At 39.0% G+C, this 22,317-nt stretch overlaps 1 protein-coding gene across 1 annotated transcript; it reads right to left on the bottom strand.

Annotated features, from left to right (window-relative positions):
• Positions 1-15,761: 15,761 nt before the first annotated feature.
• PCDH20 (protocadherin 20) lies at positions 15,762-21,896 on the bottom strand. Its single transcript, XM_027557097.1, has 2 exons — positions 21,054-21,896; positions 15,762-20,038 (listed from the first exon to the last, which is right to left on the bottom strand). Exons 1-2 carry the CDS (start codon positions 21,183-21,185, stop codon positions 17,315-17,317), a joined length of 2,856 nt encoding a protein of 951 aa, XP_027412898.1. The 5' UTR covers positions 21,186-21,896; the 3' UTR covers positions 15,762-17,314.
• Between the last annotated feature and the right edge of the window lie 421 nt (positions 21,897-22,317).

Genomic DNA, 22,317 nt, shown 5'->3' with positions numbered 1-22,317 from the left:
TACCTTACTGTATAAAAGCCTGGTCATCTTCATTTTCAAATTAATGGTATCTTCCATATTTTATATATATATATATATGTGTGTGTGTGTGTGTGTGTATAAATTTTGCATAAGTGAATATTTATTCCCATTTTATAAATCAAGTTTCTTCATTTTTCTGTAAGGCTCACACAATTTTCCTTGATTATTCTCACTTATTCTCTCGTCTCCTCAAGTTTGTTTCCCTACTATTTTCCTGCAATTATTATTATATTCATCAAATAAACAATTTTGTAATCTTTTTAGTATTTTTCTCTTTATGAGGCATTTTTATTCTTGTTATTTAATCCTAAGGCATATCTGACTCATTCATGACCCCTTGGACTGTAGCACACCAGGCTCCTCTGTCCATGAAATTTCCTAGGGAAGAATATTGGAGTGGGTTGCCATTTCCTCCTCCAGGATATCTTCCCAACCCAGGGATTCATAGCTTCATGCTTCATTTCCTGCCTTGCAGGCAGATTCTTTACCACTGAGCCACCAGGGAAAGGGAAAGGGAAAGTCGCTCAGTCAAGTCCAGTTCTTTGCAACCCCATGAACTATACAGTCCATGGAATTCTCCAGGCAAGAATTCTGGAGTGGGTAGTTCCCTTCTACAGGGAATCTTCCCAACCAAGGAATTGAACCCAGGTCTCCCACATTTCAGGCGAATTCTTTACCAGCTGAGCCACCAGGGAAGTAATTTTATGTTTAAATTTTATCTATATTTTTTCTACAAGTGTATGCAGGAAAGATATACAATTCTTATTAATTCATTTTAATGATTAGTTTTAATTGACTTCATTTTTAAATGCAGTTTTATCTCATAATATTTTTTTAAATATTTTGCATATTGTCTTTTTAAGTATCACATTTTGGTTAACTTTCTAGAAAATGTAAAAATGTGTGTTTTAAGGAAAGATTTGAAGGAAAAGTAACTGCTGTTTTCAGTAAGATTTTGTATTTTTTTACATTCATGATTGTTGTTTTCTATTCTAATCCCCTCAATTGTGAGTTTTTTTCTTGATATTCTGTCTTAGTTTCTTCAACTGTAAAATGATGGGGTTGCACTAAATTATCATGTAAAATTCCATGTTCTGATAATTTATATCATGTTTCTGGCCCTCATGAGATTTCCAAATGAAAAAGGACATACAAAGTCACTGTGGAAACAAAGTCCATGGGCCTGTGAAACGGATAATTAGGATGAACATATTAGAGGATATTGAGCACACAGGCCTTCAATCTAAAACACTATCAAATTTATGGGTTATTTTCCTGTGTAATAAAAACAAGGATTGAATGAATTTGAAAGAAGAATGAGTGAAAAACTGCTAAGACAACCTTATAGCACACTTTTTAATACAAATAGCAATAATGATAGCTAATATTTGAGGGACATTTCATTTGTGTGAAATATTTTGCATAAATTAATTTATTTGATTTTCAAAATTACACTATGAAGTAGAATAAGTTAATAATTTCCACACAGATAAGCCCTAAGAGGGGCAAATTTGGATAGGGCAAATGGCTTTTCTTGAAGCTAGGACTCCATACAATACTGTTCCCCACCCCCGTCTATTATATAGATTTATTTAGACTGGGTTTGAAATTTCCACCAGTGGGTACTAGATACTACTTAATTCTTCAGTTACACAAGATAAACTGAAGCATAAAATATGTTAAATGACTTCTTTCATCCAAAAACGATGTTAAACTTGAAGATCTATATTTCTGACCACAACTACCTCTTTCACCTGCTTGTATTTCCTGGATTTATTTAGAATTTCCTGCCATAGATATAGCATTTTTTCTTGATACTTCCACAACACTTGAAATTATACTTACATCTTACATTGTCCACTTGACATCTCATTGCCTTTTTCTTAAATTTCCAACATGATTCTTATGCATGTGGAGATAAATATTTATGTATTTTTATTTTTGGCTGTGCTGGGTCTTTGCCACTGTGCACGAGCTTTCTCTAGTTGCAGTAAGTGGGGCTACTTTCTGGTTGTGGTGCATGAGCTTCTCATTATGGTGACATCTCTCATGGTGAAGTACAGGCTCTAGGGTGCATGGGTTCAGTAGTTGTGGTACACCGGCTCAGATGCCCTGTGGCATGTAGGATCTTCTTGGACAAGAGATTGAGCCCATGTCTCCTGCATTGGCAGGAGGATTCTCAACCACTGGACCACTAGGGAAGTCCTCAAGTGGAGATTTTTGAAGCAACTATGAGCACAATATTGTAAATGTCTTGCATAAAATATTCTTGATGAAGTCAACCTCATGTTGGAATATCTACTACATGGGCACACAGTACTATTTGTACAATTGAATAGAACGGAGAGTTATGAGTATGAAATAAACTTAGTGAATTAGTTTCTTTATAATTCCATCTGCATCACAAAACCCAATATTAGAATGGGAGTTATGGCTACAGTGCTTTCATTGTTGATTTAATGTTTAGTATACAGGCTCTCTATTTGTAAAATAGGCTTGAAAGTAAATTATGAAAATTATAAACTTTATTATATATTACATGTGCATTAATTCTTATTAGTACCACAGTTTATCAGTTATAAATTACTATCTACTATGTTGTATATCAGAGAAGGCAATGGCACCCCACTCCAGTACTCTTGCCTGGAAAATCCCATGGACGGAGGAGCCTGGTAGGCTGCAGTCCGAGGGGTCACAAAGAGTCGGACAGGACTGAGCGACTTCACTTTCACTTTTCACTTTCAAACATTGGAGAAGGAAATGGCAACCCACTCCAGTATTCTTGCCTTGAGAATCCCAGGGACGGGGGAGCCTGGTGGGCTTCCGTCTATGGGGTCACACAGAGTCGGACACGAATGTAGTGACTTAGCAGCAGCAGTATGTTGTATATCCTTTTTATATTGCCTAGTTAAGGCCATGTCTTTAACTTGTCACTACTCCTTCTAGCCAGTTTCCAGAGTCTTCTTCAATACAAGCTCCACACATGGGCAATGTGGTCTTTTCACAGAGCTAGAACAAATAATCTCACAATTTGTATAGAAATACAAAAAACCTCGAATAGCCAAAGCAATCTTCAGAAAGAAGAATGGAACTGGAGGAATCAACTTGCCTGACTTCAGGCTCTACTACAAAGCCACAGTCATCAAGACAGTATGGTACTGGCACAAAGACAGGAATATAGATCAATGGAACAAAATAGAAAGCCCAGAGATAAATCCATGCACCTATGGACACCTTATCTTTGACAAAGGAAGCAAGAATACACAATGGATTAAAGACAATCTCTTTAACAAGTGGTGCTGGGAAAACTGGTCAACCACTTGTAAAAGAATGAAACTAGAACACTTTCTAACACCATACACAAAAATAAACTCAAAATAGATTAAAGATCTAAATGTAAAACCAGAAACTATAAAACTCCTAGAGGAGAACATAGGCTAAACACTCTCCAACATACATCACAGGAGGATCCTATATGACTCACCTCTGAGAATATTGGAAATAAAAGCAAAAATAAACAAATGGGACCTAATTAAACTTAAAAGCTTCTGCACAACAAAGGAAACTATAAGCAAGGTGAAAAGACAGCCTTCAGAATGGGAGAAAATAATAGCAAATGAAGCAAAGGACAAACAACTAATCTCAAAAATACACAAGCAACTCCTACAGCTCTATTCCAGAAAAATAAATGACCCAATCAAAAAATGGGTAAAAGACCTAAACAGACATTTCTCCAAAGAAGACATACAGATGGCTAACAAACACATGAAAAGATGCTCAACATCACTCATTATCAGAGAAATGCAAATCAAAACCACTATGAGGTACCATTTCACGCCAGTCAGAATGGCTGCGATCCAAAAGTCTACAAGCAATAAATGCTGGAGAGGGTGTGGAGAAAAGGGAACCCTCTTACACTGTTGGTGGGAATGCAAACTAGTACAGCCACTATGGAGAACAGTGTGGAGATTCCTTAAAAAACTGGAAATAGAACTGCCGTATGATCCAGCAATCCCACTGCTGGGCATACACACTGAGGAAACCAGAAGGGAAAGAGACACGTGTACCTGAATGTTCATTGCAGCACTGTTTATAATAACCAGGACATGGAAGCAACCTAGATGCCCATCAGCAGATGAATGGATAAGAAAGCTGTGGTACATATACACAATGGAGTATTACTCAGCCATTAAAAAGAATACATTTGAATCAGTTCTAATGAGGTGGATGAAACTGGAGCCTATTATACAGAGTGAAGTAAGCCAGAAAGAAAAACACCAATACAGTATACTAATGCATATATATGGAATTTAGAAAGATGGTAACAATAACCCTGTATGCGAGACAGCAAAAGAGACATTGATGTCTAGAACAGTCTTTTGGACTCTGTAGGAGAGGGAGAGGGTGGGATGATTTGGGAGAATGGCATTGAAACATGTATAATATCATATATGAAACGAGTCGCCAATCCAGGTTCAATGCATGATACTGGATGCTTGAGGCTGGTGCACTGGGATGACCCAGAGGGATGGTACGGGGAGGGAGGAGGGAGGAGGGTTCAGGATGGGGAATACGTGTATACCTGTGGCAGATTCATGTTGATATATGGCAAAACCAATACAATATTGTAAAGTTAAATAAAAAATAAAAGCACACATTCCTTGGTCAAATCCTTAAATTCCTCATTACACCTAGGGGAAAATATCAACCTCCAGATATGGCACAAGTCTCTTTATTATTTGCAGTACTGTACACTTCCTTTTTTTAATATAAATATTTATTTTAATTGGAGGCTAATTACTTTACAATACTGTATTGGTTTTGCCATACATCGACATGAATCTGCCATGGGTGTACATGTGTTCCCCATCCTGAACCCCCCTCCCACCTTCCTCCCCATACCATTCCTCTGGGTCATCCTAGTGCACCAGCCCTGAGTATCCTGTATCATGCATCGAACCTGGACTGGCAATTCGTTTCACATATGATATTATACATGTTTCAATGACATTCTCCCAAATCATCCCACCCTTGCCCTCTCCCACTGAGTCCTATACATCTGTGTCTCTTTTGCTGTCTCGCAGACAGGGTTATTGTTACCATCTTTCTAAATTCCATATATATGCGTTAGTATACTGTATGGGTGTTTTTATTTCTGACTTACTTCACTCTGCATAATAGGCTCCAGTTTCATCCACCTCATTAGAACTGATTCAAATGTATTCTTTTTTATGGCTGAGTAATACTCCATTGTGTATATGTACCACAGCTTTCTTATCCATTCGTCTGCTGATGGACATCTAGGTTTCTTCCATGCCCTGGCTATTATAAACAGTGCTGTGATGAACATTGGGATACATGTGTCTCCTTCAGTTCTGGTTTCCTCGATGTGTATGCCCAGTAGTGGGATTGCTGGGTTATAAGGCAGTTCTATTTCCAGCTTTTAAAGGAATCTCCACACTGTTCTCTGTAGTGGCTGAACTAGTTTGCATTCCCACCAACAGTGTAAGAAGGTTCCCTTTTCTCCACACCCTCTCCAGCATTTATTGCTTGTAGACTTTTGGATCGCAGCCATTCTGACTGGCGTGAAATGGTACCTCATAGTGGTTTTGATTTGCATTTCTCTGATAATGAGTGATGTTTAGCACCTTTTCATGTGTTTGTTAGCCTTCTGTATGTCTTCTTTGAAAAAATGTCTGTTTAGTTCTTTGACCCATTTTTTGATTGGGTCGTTTATATTTCTGGAATTAAGCTGCAGGAGTTGATTGTATATCCTTGAGCTTAATCCTTTGTCAGTTGCTTCATTTGCTATTATTTTCTCCCATTCTGAAGGCTGTCTTTTCACCTTGCTTATAGTTTCCTTTGTTGTGCAGAAGCTTTTAAGTTTAATTAGGTCCCATTTGTTTATTTTTGCTTTTATTTCCAATATTCTCAGAGATGGGTCATGGAGGATCCTGCTGTGATGTATGTCGGAGAGTGTTTTGCCTATGTTCTCCTCTAGGAGTTTTATAGTTTCTGGTCTTGTTTAGATCCTTAATCCATTTTGAGTTTATTTTTGTGTATGGTGTTAGAAAGTGTTCTAGTTTCATTCTTTTACAAGTGGTTGACCAGTTTTCCCAGCACCACTTGTTAAAGAGATTGTCTTTAATCCATTGTATATTCTTGCTTCCTTTGTCAAAGATAAGGTGTCCATAGGTGCATGGATTTATCTCTGGGCTTTCTATTTTGTTCCATTGATCTATATTCCTGTCTTTGTGCCAGTACCATACTGTCTTGATGACTGTGGCTTTGTAGTAGAGCCTGAAGTCAGGCAAGTTGATTCTTTCAGTTCCATTCTTCTTTCTCAAGATTGCTTTGGCTATTTCGAGGTTTTTTGTATTTCCATACAAACTGTGCAATTATTTGTTCTAGCTCTGTGAAAAATACCGTTGGTAGCTTGTTAGGGATTGCATTAAATCTATAGATTGCTTTGGGTACTATACTCATTTTCACTATATTGATTCTTCCAATCCATGAACACAGTATATTTCTCTACCTATTAGTGTTCTCTTTGATTTCTTTCACCAGTGTTTTATAGTTTTCTATATATAGATCTGTTGTTTCTTTAGGTAGATATATTCCTAAGTATTTTGTTCTTTTTGTTGCAATGGTGAATGGAATTTTTTCCTTAATTTATTTCTATTTTCTCATTATTAGTTTATAGGAATGCAAGGGATTTCTGTGTGTTGATTTTGTATTTTTCAACTTTACGCTATTCATTAATTAGCTCTAGTAGTTTTCTACTGGAGTCTTTAGGGTTTTCTATGTAGAGGATCATGTCATCTGCAAACAGTGAGGGTTTTACTTCTTCTTTTCCAATTTTGATTCCTTTTATTTCTTTTTCTACTCTGATTGTTGTGGCCAAAACTTCCAAAACCATGTTGAATAGTAGTGGTGAAAGTGAGCACCCTTGTCTTGTTCCTGACTTTAAGGGAAATGCTTTCAGTTTTTCACCATTAAGGATAATGTTTGCTGTGGGTTTGTCATATATAGCTTTTATTATATTGAGGTATGTTCCTTCTATTCCTGCTTTCTGGAGATTTTTATTATAAATGGATGTTGAATTTTGTCAAAGGCTTTCTCTGCACATATTGAGATAATCATATGGGTTTTATTTTTCAATTTGTTAATGTGGTGTATTACATTGATTGATTTGCAGATATTGAAGAATCCTTGCATCCCTGGGATACAGCCCACTTGGTCATGATGTATGATCTTTTTAATGTGTTGTTGGGTTCTGATTGCTAGAATTTTGTTAAGGATTTTGGATCTATATTCATCAATGATATTAGCCTGTAATTTTATTTATTTATTTTTTTTTTTTGTGGCCTCTTTGTCAGGTTTTGGTATTAGGGTGATGGAGGCCTCATAGAATGAGTTTGGATGTTTACCTTCCTCTGAAATTTTCTAGAAGAGTTTGAGTAGGATAGGTGTTAGATCTTCTCTAAATATTTGGTAGAATTCAGCTGTGAGGCTGTCTAGACCTGGGCTTTTGTTTGCTGGAAGATTTCTGATTACAGTTTCAATTTCCCTGCTTGTGAAGGGTCTGTTAAGATTTTCTATTTCTTCCTGGTCCAATTTTGGAAAGTTGTACTTTTCTAAGAATTTGTCCATTTCTTCCAAGCTGTCCATTTTATTGGCATATAATTGCCTATAGTAGTCTCTTATGATCCTTTGTATTTCTGTGTTGTCTGTTGTGATATCTTCATTTTCATTTCTAATTTTATTGATTTGATTTTTCTCCTTTTGTTTCTTGATGAGTTTGGCTAATGGTTTGCCAATTTTATTTATCCTCTCAAAGAATCAGCTTTTGGCTTTGTTGATTTTTGCTATGGTCTCTTTTGTTTCCTTTGCATTTATTTCTGCCCTAATTTTTTAGATTTCTTTCCTTGTACTAATCCTGGGGTTCTTCATTTCTTCCTTTTCTAGTTGCTTTAGGTGTAGAGTTAGGTTATTTATTTGACTTTTTTCTTGAGGAATGCCTGTATTGCTATGAACTTTCCCCTTAGCACTGCTTTTACAGTGTCCGACAGGTTTTGGGTTGTTGTGTTTTCATTTTCATTCGTTTCTATGCATATTTTGATTTCTTTTTTGATTTCTTCTGTGATTTGTTGGTTATTCAGTAGCATGTTGTTCAGCCTCCATATATTGGAATTTTAAATAGTTTTTCTCCTGTGATTGAGATCCAATCTTACTGCATTGTGGTCAGAAAAGATGCTTGGAAAGATTTCAATTGTTTTGAATCTACCAAGGCTAGATTTATGGCCCAGAATATGAATCTATCCTGGAGAAGATTCTGTGTGCACTTGAGAAAAAGGTGAAATTCATTGTTTTGGGGTGAAATATCCTATAGATATCAATTAGATCTAAGTAGTCTATTGTTTCATTTAAAGTTTGTGTTTCCTTGTTAATTTTCTGTTTAGTTGATCTATCCATAGGTGTAATGGGGTCTTAAAGTCTCCCATTATTATTGTGTTATTGTTAATTTCCCCTTTCATACTTATTAGCATTTGTCTTACATATTGTGGTGCTTCTATGTTGGGTGCATATATATTTATAATTGTTATATCTTCCTTTTGGATTGATCCATTGATTATTATGTAGTGTCCTTCTTTGTCTCTTTCACAGCCTTTGTTTGACTGTGAAAGTTTATTTTATCTGATATGAGTATTGCTACTTCTGCTTTCTTTTGGTCTCTATTTGCATGGAATATCTTTTTCCAGCCCTTCACTTTCAATCTGTATGTGTCCCTTGTTTTGAGGTGGGTCTTTTGTAGACAACATATATAGGGGTCTTGTTTTTTTATCCATTCAGCCAGTCTTTTTCTTTTCATTGGGGCATTCAACCCATTTATATTTAAGATAATTATTGATAAGTATGATCCCGTTGCCATTTACTTTATTGTTTTGGGTTTGAGTTTATACACCCTTTTTGTATTTTCTGTCTAGAGAAGATTCTTTAGCATTTGTTGGATTGGTGGTGCTGAATTCTGGGTTTGAGTTTATACACCCTTTTTATGTTTCCTGTCTAGAGAAGATTCTTTAGCATTTGTTGGTTTGGTGGTGCTGAATTCTCTCAGCTTTTGCTTGTCTGTAAAGATTTTGATTTCTCCTTCATATTTGAATGAGATCCTTGCTGGGTACAGTAATCTGGGCTGTAGGTTCTTTTCTTTCATCACTTTAAGTATGTTCTGCCTTCCGTCCTGGCCTGAAGAGTTTCTATTGAAGGATCAGCTGTTATCCTTATGGGAATTCCCTTGTGTGTTATTTGTTGTTTTTCCCTTGCTGCTTTTAATATTTGTTCTTTGTGTTTGATCTTTGTTAATTTGATTAATATGTGTCTTGGGGTGTTTTGCCTTGGGTTTATCCTGTTTGGGACTCTCTGGGTTTCTTGGACTTGTACACTTCTAAATTAATTGTTAATAGTATCTTTTAATCTCTTCATCCTTTCAACTGATAACAGTAATATTTGCTCCTCTTTAGTCACTGTTCAGAGAAAGCAATGGCACCCCACTCCAGTACTCTTGCCTGGAAAATCCCATGGATGGAGGAGCCTGGTAGGCTGCAGTCCATGGGGTCGCTAAGAGTCGGACACGACTGAGTGACTTCACTTTCACTTTTCACTTTCATGCATTGGAGAAGAAAATGGCAACCCACTCCAGTGTTCTTGCCTGGAGAATCCCAGGGACAGGGGAGCCTGGTAGGCTGACGTCTATGGGGTCACATAGAGTCGGACACGACTGAAGTGACTTAGCATAGCATAGCATAGTCACTGCTAGTTAGGGCCGGACAAAAACTTGGTCCACTTAAGAAGGGAATGACAAACACTTCAGTATTTTTGCCTTGAGGACCCCATGAAGAGTATGAAAAGGCAAAAAGATTTAACACTGAAAGACGACCTCCTACCCCCCAGGTCGGTGGATGTCCAATATACTTCTGAGAAAGAGTGGAGAAATAGGTACAGAAAGAATGAAGAGGCTGAGCCAAAGTGGAAACAACACCCAGCTGTGGTTGTATCTGTTGGTGAAAGTAAAGTCTGATGATAGAAAGAACAATATTGCATAGGAGCATGGAATGGTAAGTCCATGAATCGAAGTAAATTGGATGTGGTCAGACAGGAGATGGCAAGAGTAAACACTGACATTTTAGGAAACAGTGAACTAAAATGGATTGGAATGGGTGGATTTAATTCAGATGACCATTATAAATACTACTGTGGGCAGAATCCTTTAGAAGGAATGGAATAGCCATTGTGGTCAACAAAAGAGTCTGAAATGCAGTACTTGGTTGCAGTCTCAAAAATGACAGAATGATCTCTGTTTGTTTCCAAGGTAAATCATTCAATATCACAGCAATCCAAGTCTATGCTTCAACCACTAATGGCAAAGAAACTCAAGTTGAAAAATTCTATGAATATCTACAAGACCTCCTAGAACTAAAAAGATGTCCTTTCTGTCATAGAGCACTGGAATGAAAAGTAGGAAATCAAGAGATACCTAGAATAATGAGCAAATTTGGCCTTGGAATACAAAATGAAGCAGGACAAACGCTAACAGAGTTTTGCCAATAGAATGCACTGTTCATAGCAAACACTCTCTTCCAACAACACAAGAGACGGCTCTACACAAGGACATCAACAGATGGTCAATACTGAAATTAGATGCATTAGATGGCACCTCACTCCAGTACTTTTGCCTGGAAAATCCCATGGACAGAGAAGCCTGGTAGGCGGCAGTCCATCGGGTCACGAAGAGTCAGACATGACTGACTGACTTCACTTTCACTTTTCACTTTCATGCATTGGAGAAGGAAATGGCAACCCACTCCAGTGTTCTTGCCTAGAGAATCCCAGGGATGGGGAACCTGGTGGGCTGCCGTCTATGGGGTTGCACAGAGTCAGACACAACTGAAGCAACTTAGCAGCAGTAGAAGCAGCAGCATATTCTTTGCAGCTGAAGATGAAGAAACTTGATACAGTCAGCAAAAACAAGAACTGAAGCTGACTGTGGTTCAAATCATTATTGCAAAATTAAGCTCCTTTTTCAGCTCTGTATTGCAAAATTCAGGCTCAAATTGAAGAAAGTAGGGAAAACCACTAGGTCACCAGGTATGCCATAAATCAAATCCCTTAAGATTATACAGTAGAGGTGACAAATTGATTCAAGGGATGAGAACTGATAGACAGAGTACCTGAAGAACTATGGACAGAGGTTCATACCATTGTACAGAAGGTGGTGACTAAAACCATGTCCAATAAAAGGAAATGAAAGAAGGCAAAGCAGTTGTCTAAGGAGGGGTTAAAATAGCTGAGAAAGGAAGAGAAGCAAAAGGCAAAGTTGAAAGGAAAAGATATTCTCAACTGAATGCAGAGTTCCAAAGAATAGCAAGGAGAGATAAGAAAGCCTTTTCAAGTGAACAATTCAAAGAAATAGAGGAATAAAATAGAATGGGAAAAACTAGAGACTTTTTAAAAGAAAATTGAAGATGCCAAGGGAATGTTTCATGCAAAGATGGACACAATGAAGAATAAAAACTGCAAGGACCTAACAGAAGCATGAGAGGTTAAGAAAAGGTGGCAATGATAAACAGAAGAACTGTATGACCAGTTCTTAAGGACCCAGATAACCACGATGATGTGGTCACTCACCTAGAGGTAGCCATCCTGGAGTGTGAAGTTAAGTAGGCCTTAGGGGATCTTCCTGACCCAGGAATTGAACCTGGGTCTCCTGCACTGCAGGCAGATGCTTTGCCCTCTGAACCACCAGGGAAGCCTTAGGAAGCATTACTATGAACAAATTTAGTGGAGGTGATAGAATTCCAGCTGAGCTATTTCAAATCCCTAAAGATGACACTGTTAAAATGCTGCACTCATTACACCAGCAAATTTGAAAAACTCAGCATTGGCCACAAGACTAAAAAAGATCAGTTTCCATTCCAATCCCCCCAAAAAAGGAATGAAGCAACAGTTAGCACTTGACATGGAAAAACGGGCTGGTTCAAAATTGGGAAAAGAGTATGAAAGGCTGTATATTTTCACTCTGCTAATTTAACTTATATGCAATGTATATCATGTGATATGATGGACTGGGTGAATCACAAGGTGGAGGCAAGATTTCCAGGAAAAATATCAACAAACTCAGATGTGCAAATGATACAACTTTAATGGGAGAAAGTGAAGAGGTGAGAGAGGAGAGTTAAAAAGCTGGCTTAAAACTCAACATTCAAAAAATGAAGATCATGAAAACTCAACATTCAAAAAATGAAGATCATGGTATCAGGTCCTATCACCCTATGGCAAATAGATGGAGAAAATGTAGAAACAGTGTCAGATTTCATTTTCTTGGTCTCCAAAATCTATGCAGGTCATTACTGCAGCCGTGAAATTAAAAACAAAAACAAAAAACTCTTACTCCTTGGAAAAATGGCTATGACAAACCTAGAGAGTGTATTAAAAAGCAGAGACATCACTTTGCTGACAAAGGTCCATATAGTCAAAGCTATGATTTTTCCAGTAGGCATGTATGGATATGGGAATTGGACTATAAAGAAGACTGAGCACCGAAGAACTGGTGCTTTCAAACTGTGGTGCTGGAGAAGACTCTTGAGAGTCCTTTGGAAAGCAAGGAGATCAACCCTGAAGGAAATCAATTCTGAATATTCTTTGGAAGGATTGATGCTGACGCTGAAGCTCTAATACTTTGGCCACCTGATACGAAGAGCTGATGCACTGGAGAGACACTGATGTTGGGAAAGATTGAGGGCAAGAGGAGAAGGAGGCGACAGAGCATGAGATGGTTGGATGATGTCACTGACTCAGTGGACATGAATTTGAGCAAACTCTGAGAGATAGTGAAGGGCAAGTAAGTCTGGCATATTGCAGTTCATGAGGTTGCAAAGATTTGGACACGACTTAGTGACTGAACAACACCAACAAAAAGTCATAATGTGCTCACTAGGACATGTGTGATTTTCACATTATTTCTTCTTCCTCAAATACCCTTCTCTCTTCTGCCCAGTTTCCCCTGGCTAACTTCTCCTTTTAATACTCAGATTAGATATCATCTTCCTGAGAGTGTCCACTTTAGAAATAACCTCCTTCGGGAATCTTTCTCAGAGACTTCCCAAGATTGAGTTAGATCCTGTTCACTTGATATTCTGGGAACAGGCATTTATCCCATACAATGCTTTTGTTTTCAGATTGAAGTTTTTCTTGTTAGCCTTTCATGCCATTATCTAAAGTCATCAAGGGACTCTGTCTTGTTCTCAGTTAAGCCCATAATATTTAGAGTACCGAAATAAATATATATGATATGAATGACTGATTATTTTTTTAGTCATTGCAGTCTTCCTACTTCTTGACACCAGTGGGCTAAGCCTTAAAGTTCATTCAGTTTTGTTTTATGTCCTTAATGGAATACATTTCCAGTTTAGAATTTTATCAGAGGAAAAAGTACTAGTATTTAAAGAACAATTACCAACAATAACTGACATTTAAAAAATGATTATAGACTGTAGGTGTTCACATATATATTATCTGAAAATTATTCATGAACTTTTCTTATCAGAATTATAAATAATTAGAAAAAATTACAGTGGGTATTTTGCCCACGAATTACTTTTATTTTTAACTGATAGATTTTTTTCTTTTTTGTTTCTATTTGCATAACTGTCAATCCTCTTCCTTTCAATAAATATTTGTTGACTACTCACACTCTAAAGTCACATTGCTGGGCAGAGTTTGTAAAAATCAGCAAAATGATATTTGGTAGCACTGACTGCTTTCTTACAGTGAGCAAATTTTCCTTAGAGTGAGGACAATGTTCAGGTACCTGTGTCCCTTGTCTGTGAGCTGAGACTGTCCAATGAGTTGAAGAGCTCCATATGCTCAACACTGTCCTTTCATTACTCTTTTCTTTTTTCTGCCACAGGTCAGCACCCCAGTTCTCTGTGCTGAGATAGATTAGAACTGGAGTCTCCATAAGCTCAGGAGAGGATTGTATTTTCCCTTTTTTGCAATTGTCAATTGAGATGTTCTAGAAGTGTAAATTAGAATTCTCAAGATAGGTATTATTGCAGTCAAGTCCACTTTATGCACTGTCCCTAGTATTGCTTCCCAGATGGTGCTATTAGTAAAGAACATGTCTGCTAATGCAGGAGACATGAGAGATATGGGTTCCATTCCTAGGTTGAGAATATCCCCTGGAGAAGGAACCAGGATACCCAATCCAGTATTCATGCCTGAGAAATCCCATGGACAGAGGAGTCTGGCTACAGTCCATGGGGTCACACAGAGTTGGACATGACTGAAATGACTTAGCACACACAATATTGCTTCAGTGATGCTACTTTATAGGCAAGATTATGCCTGGTGTCTACATAAAACACATGTAAAGCACTCAAAAAGACAAAGGCTTTGGATTTTTAATACATGTATTCTACACAATTGTTTTAAAAGAAGAATTTCTTTTTCCTTTTCCTTTTAACTACCATTGATAGCATAACTTCCAAGAGAACCTTTTTTTTTTTTTCTTTTAATAGGGTCAAGGCATCTAAACAGTCAAGTAATGCAAACTGTTTCCTCACTTGTAGCTGAAATTGCTTTGTTACTTTAAATTTCCCAATCCAAATTAATGAACAATTTTCTCTGTAGTATAAGAATGGATTTGGCAGTGCAAAGATCAGAGCAATCCTCTTCATTAAATTGGGCAAAGAAGACGCACTGGTCCTCAAACTGTTAAATGGATATTAGGGCTTTTAATGAATGGAACATTTATTTTTGTGCCAGCTCAACTAGCAACATTGACATGATTAGCATACATTTTGGCAGCCATTCTAGCACAAGGTGTTAGTAAAAAGGGGCTTTTATCTTTGAGCTTAATTTACTTTAATTTCCCTTGTTATAAATGTTTTTAGTGTGAATGAGATGTTTTTGTAAAGGAAATCCTGGCACAAGAAGTTATCAAAATATGTCCTTTTATTAATGTTAAAGGCATTTTTTAATGCTAGAGATGAAATCTGTATCCCCAAACACATGAACCTCTTCAAATTCAGAAGTGAGTAAAGTATTCTGCTATTTATACTGATAATTAAATCATTGCAATTATGAAGGGCTGTTTTTTTTTTTTCTTTTAATGGTGCTACTTCTTTCACATGTAGTTCCTTTGTGTAAAAAATAGAAATAGATATAAAAATAACAGGTGGAGAATGATTTCCTCCATTACCCTATATTAATTACAAATGAAGTTTGGAGGGCTATGTCAATTATGAATGAAAAGTTTGGGGAGCTAAATAATCTTAGTTTCTTAGCTCAGTTGGGTCTCAAATGAAAGGAATTTCCAATAAAAGTATATTTCCCTTTTGTAGCAAGCACTACTGTTTCATATCTTATTATCATACTTATTTAAATTGTCAAATTGAAAATAAGAAAATGAATTAATACATATTCAAAAGATCTTAATTTTTGTATTTAATTTTTTTTGCAATGTGTTTTTATTTTAAAATTGAAGTTTATAACAGAGTTAATAGAGAATATGAAATTAAAATGAGTGTTTATACTTGTTTCTAAGTCATAGTAAATAAATATGCATGTACACATGCATGGCTATAAATTTTCATATGAACTATCAAGTACATAACCACAGTCTTTGTCTATGATACACACACACACACAGACATATATATATGTCTATAATTACACATATGTTTAATAATTTACCCAATGTTTATTTAAGTAATAAATTAGTATAATGTAAACTTTAGCATAACATAATATTTAAAATTTACTCATATTTATATTTAAAAGCAGATGAATTCTATTAATGGGCACTTCAGTAAAACAACAAACCCATGTTCAAATATAAAATAGTAAAAATGAGAAAATTATGAAAATATATACCTTTAATTTGCAGATATATAAACACTTTTGGTACAGTACAGACACATGATGCCAAAAAGTAGAATGATCCAATTTAAGCTAATAAATTCTTTGTTTACACAGATAATTTTGCTATAGCTCTCATATAAAATAAAATTTCCAGCTCACACAATAAAGTGAGGGTGATCAATCACTGATAAACCAGCTTGCTTCACTGCAAAGCATTCAGTAAAAGCTAAATTATCAAAGAGGTCTGCTGCTGGGCTTACAAATAAACTCTTGGAACTAATCCAAAGCCAAAGAAAGGAAGCCAGAAATGGTAGCCAACAAACCTAAACAACAATAAAATGATAAGTATAACTTTCATAGAAAAGGTCCTGCTAAAACAACAGATAGTGTCCACCAGCTTCTAGAATAATTTTAATAAGGTTTCTTTTTTTTTATGTAACACATGAATTTAAGTATATAAGATCTAACACAAAGCCCAAATATAAAGTACTACTGACAAGTTGTGAAAGCATCAAAATGTCATAAATACCTATTAAGCAACTAAGGATTGAAACATATCTTTGCTTCTGGTTGTTTTTCTTGGACATAGCTTCTAGTTACATTTTCTTTAAGAAAGAATTTCCTGTATTAACAGTAAATGCAGTGGTAAAGCAAATAGAAAGCCACGAGAGTACACAGAAAGTGGATTATTCTTCAGCACATCAGATCTTTAACACATGGCAAAATATTTATCCTTGCTAAAAAAGAACTGTGCTTCTTCACAGATGCCTTCTTTTTCAAATTAAAGATGCCTTCTATTTCAAATTATACATGATGCATTTGTGAAGTAATAAACATTCTGTTTACAAATGCATTTATTTTCTTTTTAATCATATATTTAAGTAGGGTGAAATCCCATTTAATCTCATCTTTGTTTAATGTTAAAAACAATATATTTAAAATAGACTCTTTCATTAATTTCATGTACAACTGTCATGTACAATACCTTAAAATAGTTCCCTGCAAAGGAGCAGTTGAAGCCCTCTTGTGGTTAAAGGACTTTTTAGACAAAAAATGCAATGTACATTTTCTTACCTTGTTCCTAGGTTTTAACAATCATCTGCTTGGTGTATGAAGGCTGCAAATCATGTCCAAGATTTTCTAAATAACAGCTCCATAGCTGTTAGTACCAATTTCATTTAAAAATTTCTGTACACATATTATAACTTCTGATTTTGAATTTAAAAACCTGTAAACAGCTATTTACAATATAGTACAAGTTATAAATTAGATGTCCTTCATTCCAACTGCCATCCACATTCTTGTTTTGGTGGTGAGAAATCCCCGAAATCAGTTGAAATATCTCTTCTATTCCACAGCAAAAAAAAAAAAATCAAATATTAGAAATATCCATTGGTTTCCTCTCTCTCATATGCAAGTCAATTTTTCCTTTTAATGGAGTTTGTACTTCCAAATTTTCATCCTCCCTATGGTGTTTCTTCTCTCTCCTTAAACAGATATATATGCCCATCCCTGTTAAGAATGTGATAGAACTCAAGCTTATTACAGATAGAGCTACTAATGTGGGCATACAGGACACGGATTCAGCTTTCCTATGAGTTGGTTCTATTGAAATCTGTGGTTCTTTCTCCTCTATGCTAATTTCTGGTTCCTTTCTTAGAAGATTCTCAATGTAGCTTTCATTACTGACAGTGTCATTGACAAATAGATTCACCATAACCGTGGAATGGAGAGGTTCTGGATAACCATGATCACTCACTTTCACCAATAAACGATGGAGCCCATAATCTGTCTGCAGCAATGCCTCTTCCAAAGTAATGTTGCCAGTTTTAGGGTCAATTCTAAAGGATTCGGGCCTAGGCCCTCTTCTCCCTATGATGCTATAGGCTATGACAGCATTCATGCCTGTGTCTTTGTCAACTGCATAGACCTCTGTAACTAGTGAGCCAGGGAGAGTAGAAGGCAACACCAACAAGTAGGACATGTTAGACTGAGGAAATAAAACGAGAGGCGGGTTGTCGTTAATGTCTAGAAGGAGAATTGTGATTTTTGCAGTAGAGGAGAGGGGAGGCGTACCCCCATCAACGGCTTCAACCCACAAAGTGTAGGAGCTTTGCTGCTCTCTGTCCAAAGAGACTTTAGCTCTCAGCAGGCCCTTTCCAGTGTCTATGACAAAAATATCACTCTGGTTCACCACGGAGAGAGCGACCCATCCGTTTTGCCCAGTATCGGCATCTGTGACACTAATTACTCCAATTTCACCGTATCCTGGAAAATTTTCTGGCACAAAGAAGCTGAAGTCCTTGTTGATGAACCTAGGGCTGTTGTCATTTTTATCCAACACTGTGATAACCACAGTAGCTACTGATTCTTGGGGTGGCTTCCCAGAGTCAACAGCTCTGACTGTGTACCTATACTTTTCTTTCTCCTCTCGATCCAGCTGAGTAGAAACTGTCAGAATTCCTGTGACACTGTCTAAGGAAAAATATGATGGAGCATCAGGTCCCAGAAAATATGAAACTTGGCCCCTCTCTCCACTGTCAGCATCTGTAGCATCTAGCTTAGTCAAAAAGGCATTGGGTGCATTATTTTCTTCAATGGTTAGTTCTACCAAGGGTTGAAGGAAAACAGGAGCATTATCATTGTCATCTAAAAGTTGCACTTTAATCATTTTTTTGACTTGAAATCCCTCAGAGTTCCAAGCCACTATGGCTATTTCATAGAATTGCTGTAGCTCATAATCCATAGGTTTTGTCGTTTCTAGAAGATACTCATTACTGTATGGTTTGTAGGGCAATAACCTAAATGGTCCTTCACCATCCAGATAGCAGTTCACCTTGTATTTACCTTCTGGATCTCTTATGGTAAAGAATGCAATTGGAGTGTTAACAGGTTCCAATTCTTTCAGGTAAATAATACCATCTATTTGATTTGCTATATAACGAGGGACGATTTCAGGTGGCCTGAAAATGACTTTGATAATAGTCACCAGGGCAGTGATCACAGCAGGGATGCAGCCTGGCCCATTAGCAAGGATGGTGAGCTTGTGTGTTTGCAGAACACTTCCTCCAATCTTACTGAAAAGTTTAATGACCCCGGTGTTTTCATTCAAATGGAATAAATCCTTGGATGCTTGTGGAACTTTCTGACTGTAAGAGTAGGTGATCTGAGCATTGTTTCCCAAGTCTCTGTCCACAGCCTGAACAGCTGCAATTGGTGTGCCCACAGTAGCATTCCCATACACAGTGATGTTGATTTGTGAGTCTGTGAAGAGTGGGCAATTGTCATTAATGTCACTTATTCCAATGGTGAGGGTGGCACTGCCTATCAGTGGTGGAGACCCACCATCCTCAGCTATGATGACGCTCACATACTGGTCCTGGGTCTCTCTGTCCAACAGTCCCATGACAATTAGATAGGGGGTGCGCTCCCCATTCTCATTCTCCTCCACGTCCAGGGTGAACATACGATGGTAGTCCAGCAACCGGTAGGTCTGAACACCATTAGTGCCCATATCTGGGTCCACTGCGGGATGCTCTATGGCCAGCCGGGTGTTTACAGGTGCATTTTCTGGGACCCAAACTGATATTTGGGAAATAGGGAACCGCGGGGCATTGTCATTGATGTCCCGGATAGCGATTTTTACCTTCACAAACCTAAAGTATTCCTGAGGCAGGACTAGGACATCCAGAAGCAAAAGACAAGAGTCAGCAGAAGGCGAAGAGGAGATGGAAATGCTGCTCCCCCAGGCAATCCCTCCGCCTCCTTCAAGACACAAGGCCTCCCGGTCGATCTCCTGGGCAGAAGTGTGTAGCTCCCCTGAGCGGTTGTCTAGGGTCACGTACTGGCCACTCAGCCCCTGGGAGGCCAGGCTGAAGGAGAGAGGAGGGTTCCTCTCGGCGACGCTGTGCTGAGGCGACTGAGACAGCAGGTCCTGCCCCCCTGCGCCGGGCAGCAGCCGCAGGTCCTCCGCCAGGCTGCCGATGAGCACCCCTGCCGGCAGCCCCTCGTTCAGGCTGTACAGAATCTCTGTGGCCCGGCTGTAACTCGCCAGACAGTTGAACGGTCCCACGAAGAGGAAGAACAGAAGCAGATGCTGAATGGGGCGGGGTGGGGGGCGAGGGAGTGGGGGGAGAGAAGGCTTGTTACATACACGCGGAATTGGAGTCAGAACGCGTGCCCCGGGCTTCTTCCGGCTCCATCCCCATTCTCAAAGGCAAAGGCTCCAGTCAAAACAGGGTTAAGAGGAAACTTGCTGCAAGGGAGAGATCTGCGCGGCAACGCTGTCTCCAAAACTTATTTTCTGTTTACTTTCTGCACCGCACCCCACCCACCCCGGCTCTCGCCCGGTTCCCCATCACCCTCACTCAGTAAAGGTTCAGAATCCCAAACCATCAAGCGCCCCGGGCAGTATGGTGGAGGGACTGCACCGCGCGGCAGGGTAGGTCACGGGGAGGGAGGGGGCTGGTAGTGGAGAGGACCGAGAAGTGGGCTCTTTATTTTTTCCCACTGAAATGTTTCTACAGCTAAGGTCCCAGGAACGCGAAATGTCTTACATCCCTTGCTATGAGACCGATAACAACAACAACCACAACAATAAAAACATAGACACTCTAGCCCCTCGGACTCCCTACTCCACTAAATAAACCCTTTAGGTCTGAAGAATTGATCTTCGTTTTAACACGTACCTAAAATCAAATCGAAAAGATCTGAATTTCCACCCAATGATAAGCTCTCACTAATCCTCCTTCCTAGGTAAAGAGTAGCAAACGCGGAAAACGAAATGCAAAAACAATTCGTCAGTTGCAGTAGACAGTCAAAGCCAGATGCCGGCCAAAGAAACCCCTCTATCTTAAAGCCATATGAGCACACCCTAACCCCTTTCACCTCGTCTTCTTCCATTCGTGCTTCAGAAACTTCTTATTACCCAAGGACTTGCCTATTCCTTGCTAACATGAAGAGACATTATCCCAAACTCCCTTTCCCTCCCCTCAACCTTCCCGTGAAGTTTGGAATAAGGTAAAAAGATTTGAAAAACGTAAAGGAGTAGGAACGGCACCACGGTGCTGCACCCTGTCAGGGCCGCGGGACTCCTGGATCTCAACCCTTACCGGCAGGTTTCCGTGGCTGGCGCTGCTGCTAGGACGACTGAGACTCCCCATATCCGGGCGCGGGCGCCAGGTCGCCCGACTCCAGCTTACTGCCCCGGCCTGTGAGCCGCACGCATCCCCGCCGCCGCGCATTCCCCGGGAGGCTGCGGGCTGCGCGGTGGCGCAGGAGGGCGGCAGAGGACACTCCCTCTCTGGGCATGCAAATCGCGGGGGGAACTTCAGCCAATAGTCCCCGGCTTGTCAATCAAGGGCAGCAGTTCCTGGAGGCCAGAAAGGCGTGGGGGCGCTGGGGCACGGTCGTGATTTCCTGCTCCGCACGTGGGCACGTCCAGACCCGGCCTGAGGAGCCGGAGCTGGGACTTGCCTCGGAAGACCGCGGCTAGGCTCTACCTGGTCCGGCTCCAGGAGCATGGCCCCGGCCTCTCTCCTCACAGCACCAGTCAGGACCCAAGTCCACAGGTTGAAAATGTGAGAGGGAAAATTAGATTAAATAAATAACTCTGCATTTATATCCGAATAGAGCATAGCGAGTAAATAAGTATGCATTCATATCCGAATGGAGAATAAGTATGCATTTATATCCGAATAGCAAGTCCGCGCTACAAAGCAACCATAGGCGCGATCCCCAAATGCCAGCTTTGCCACCAGTTCATCGGAGACTTGGATTCAGCAATATTTGCAAGGAGGAAGAAACCCCACTTTCTCTGCGGAGGGAAGGGATTTCAAGCTCTTTGTAAGGCGGTCTCAAGCTAAGAAGCAAATGTGGGAACTCGGTGAACATTTCAATATGCTTTAATTTTGAAGCTTCGCTGTTGGTGGCGGCACTTTCCATGTCGTAGGCGCAAGCGTCCTTGGGTATCTGCCTTGTGGTTTTTAAGAGAGTCGCGGCTTCTGGCTGAGGTAAAGAGCCAAAGAGGAGGGTGGAAACTATTGCTTGGTAGCACAAGTGGTTCTACCTGCAAGCAATTTTACCATATTTCTCTAAGGAAAAGAGGTGTTTTTTGTTGTTGTTGTTTGTTTGTTTTTTGTTTTTTTTTACAGCGCACTTACTGAAGCCTGGGGCTTCCCGCATAGCTCAGTTGGTAAAGAATCTGCCTGCAATGCTGGAAATCTGGGTTCGATTCCTAGGTTGGGAATATCCCCTAGAGGAGGAAATGGCAACCCACTCCAGTATTCTTGCCTGGAGAATCCTGTGGACAGAGAAGCCTGTCAGGCTATAGTCTATAAGGTCGTCGCAAGAGTTGGACATGACTATCTTTCTTCC

The sequence above is a fragment of the Bos indicus x Bos taurus genome, chromosome 12, assembly GCF_003369695.1.
Source record: "Bos indicus x Bos taurus breed Angus x Brahman F1 hybrid chromosome 12, Bos_hybrid_MaternalHap_v2.0, whole genome shotgun sequence".
NCBI classification, from domain to species: Eukaryota; Metazoa; Chordata; class Mammalia; order Artiodactyla; family Bovidae; genus Bos; species Bos indicus x Bos taurus.
Note: the sequence above shows the minus strand (reverse complement) of the source record. Positions and strands in the feature narration are given on the sequence as shown.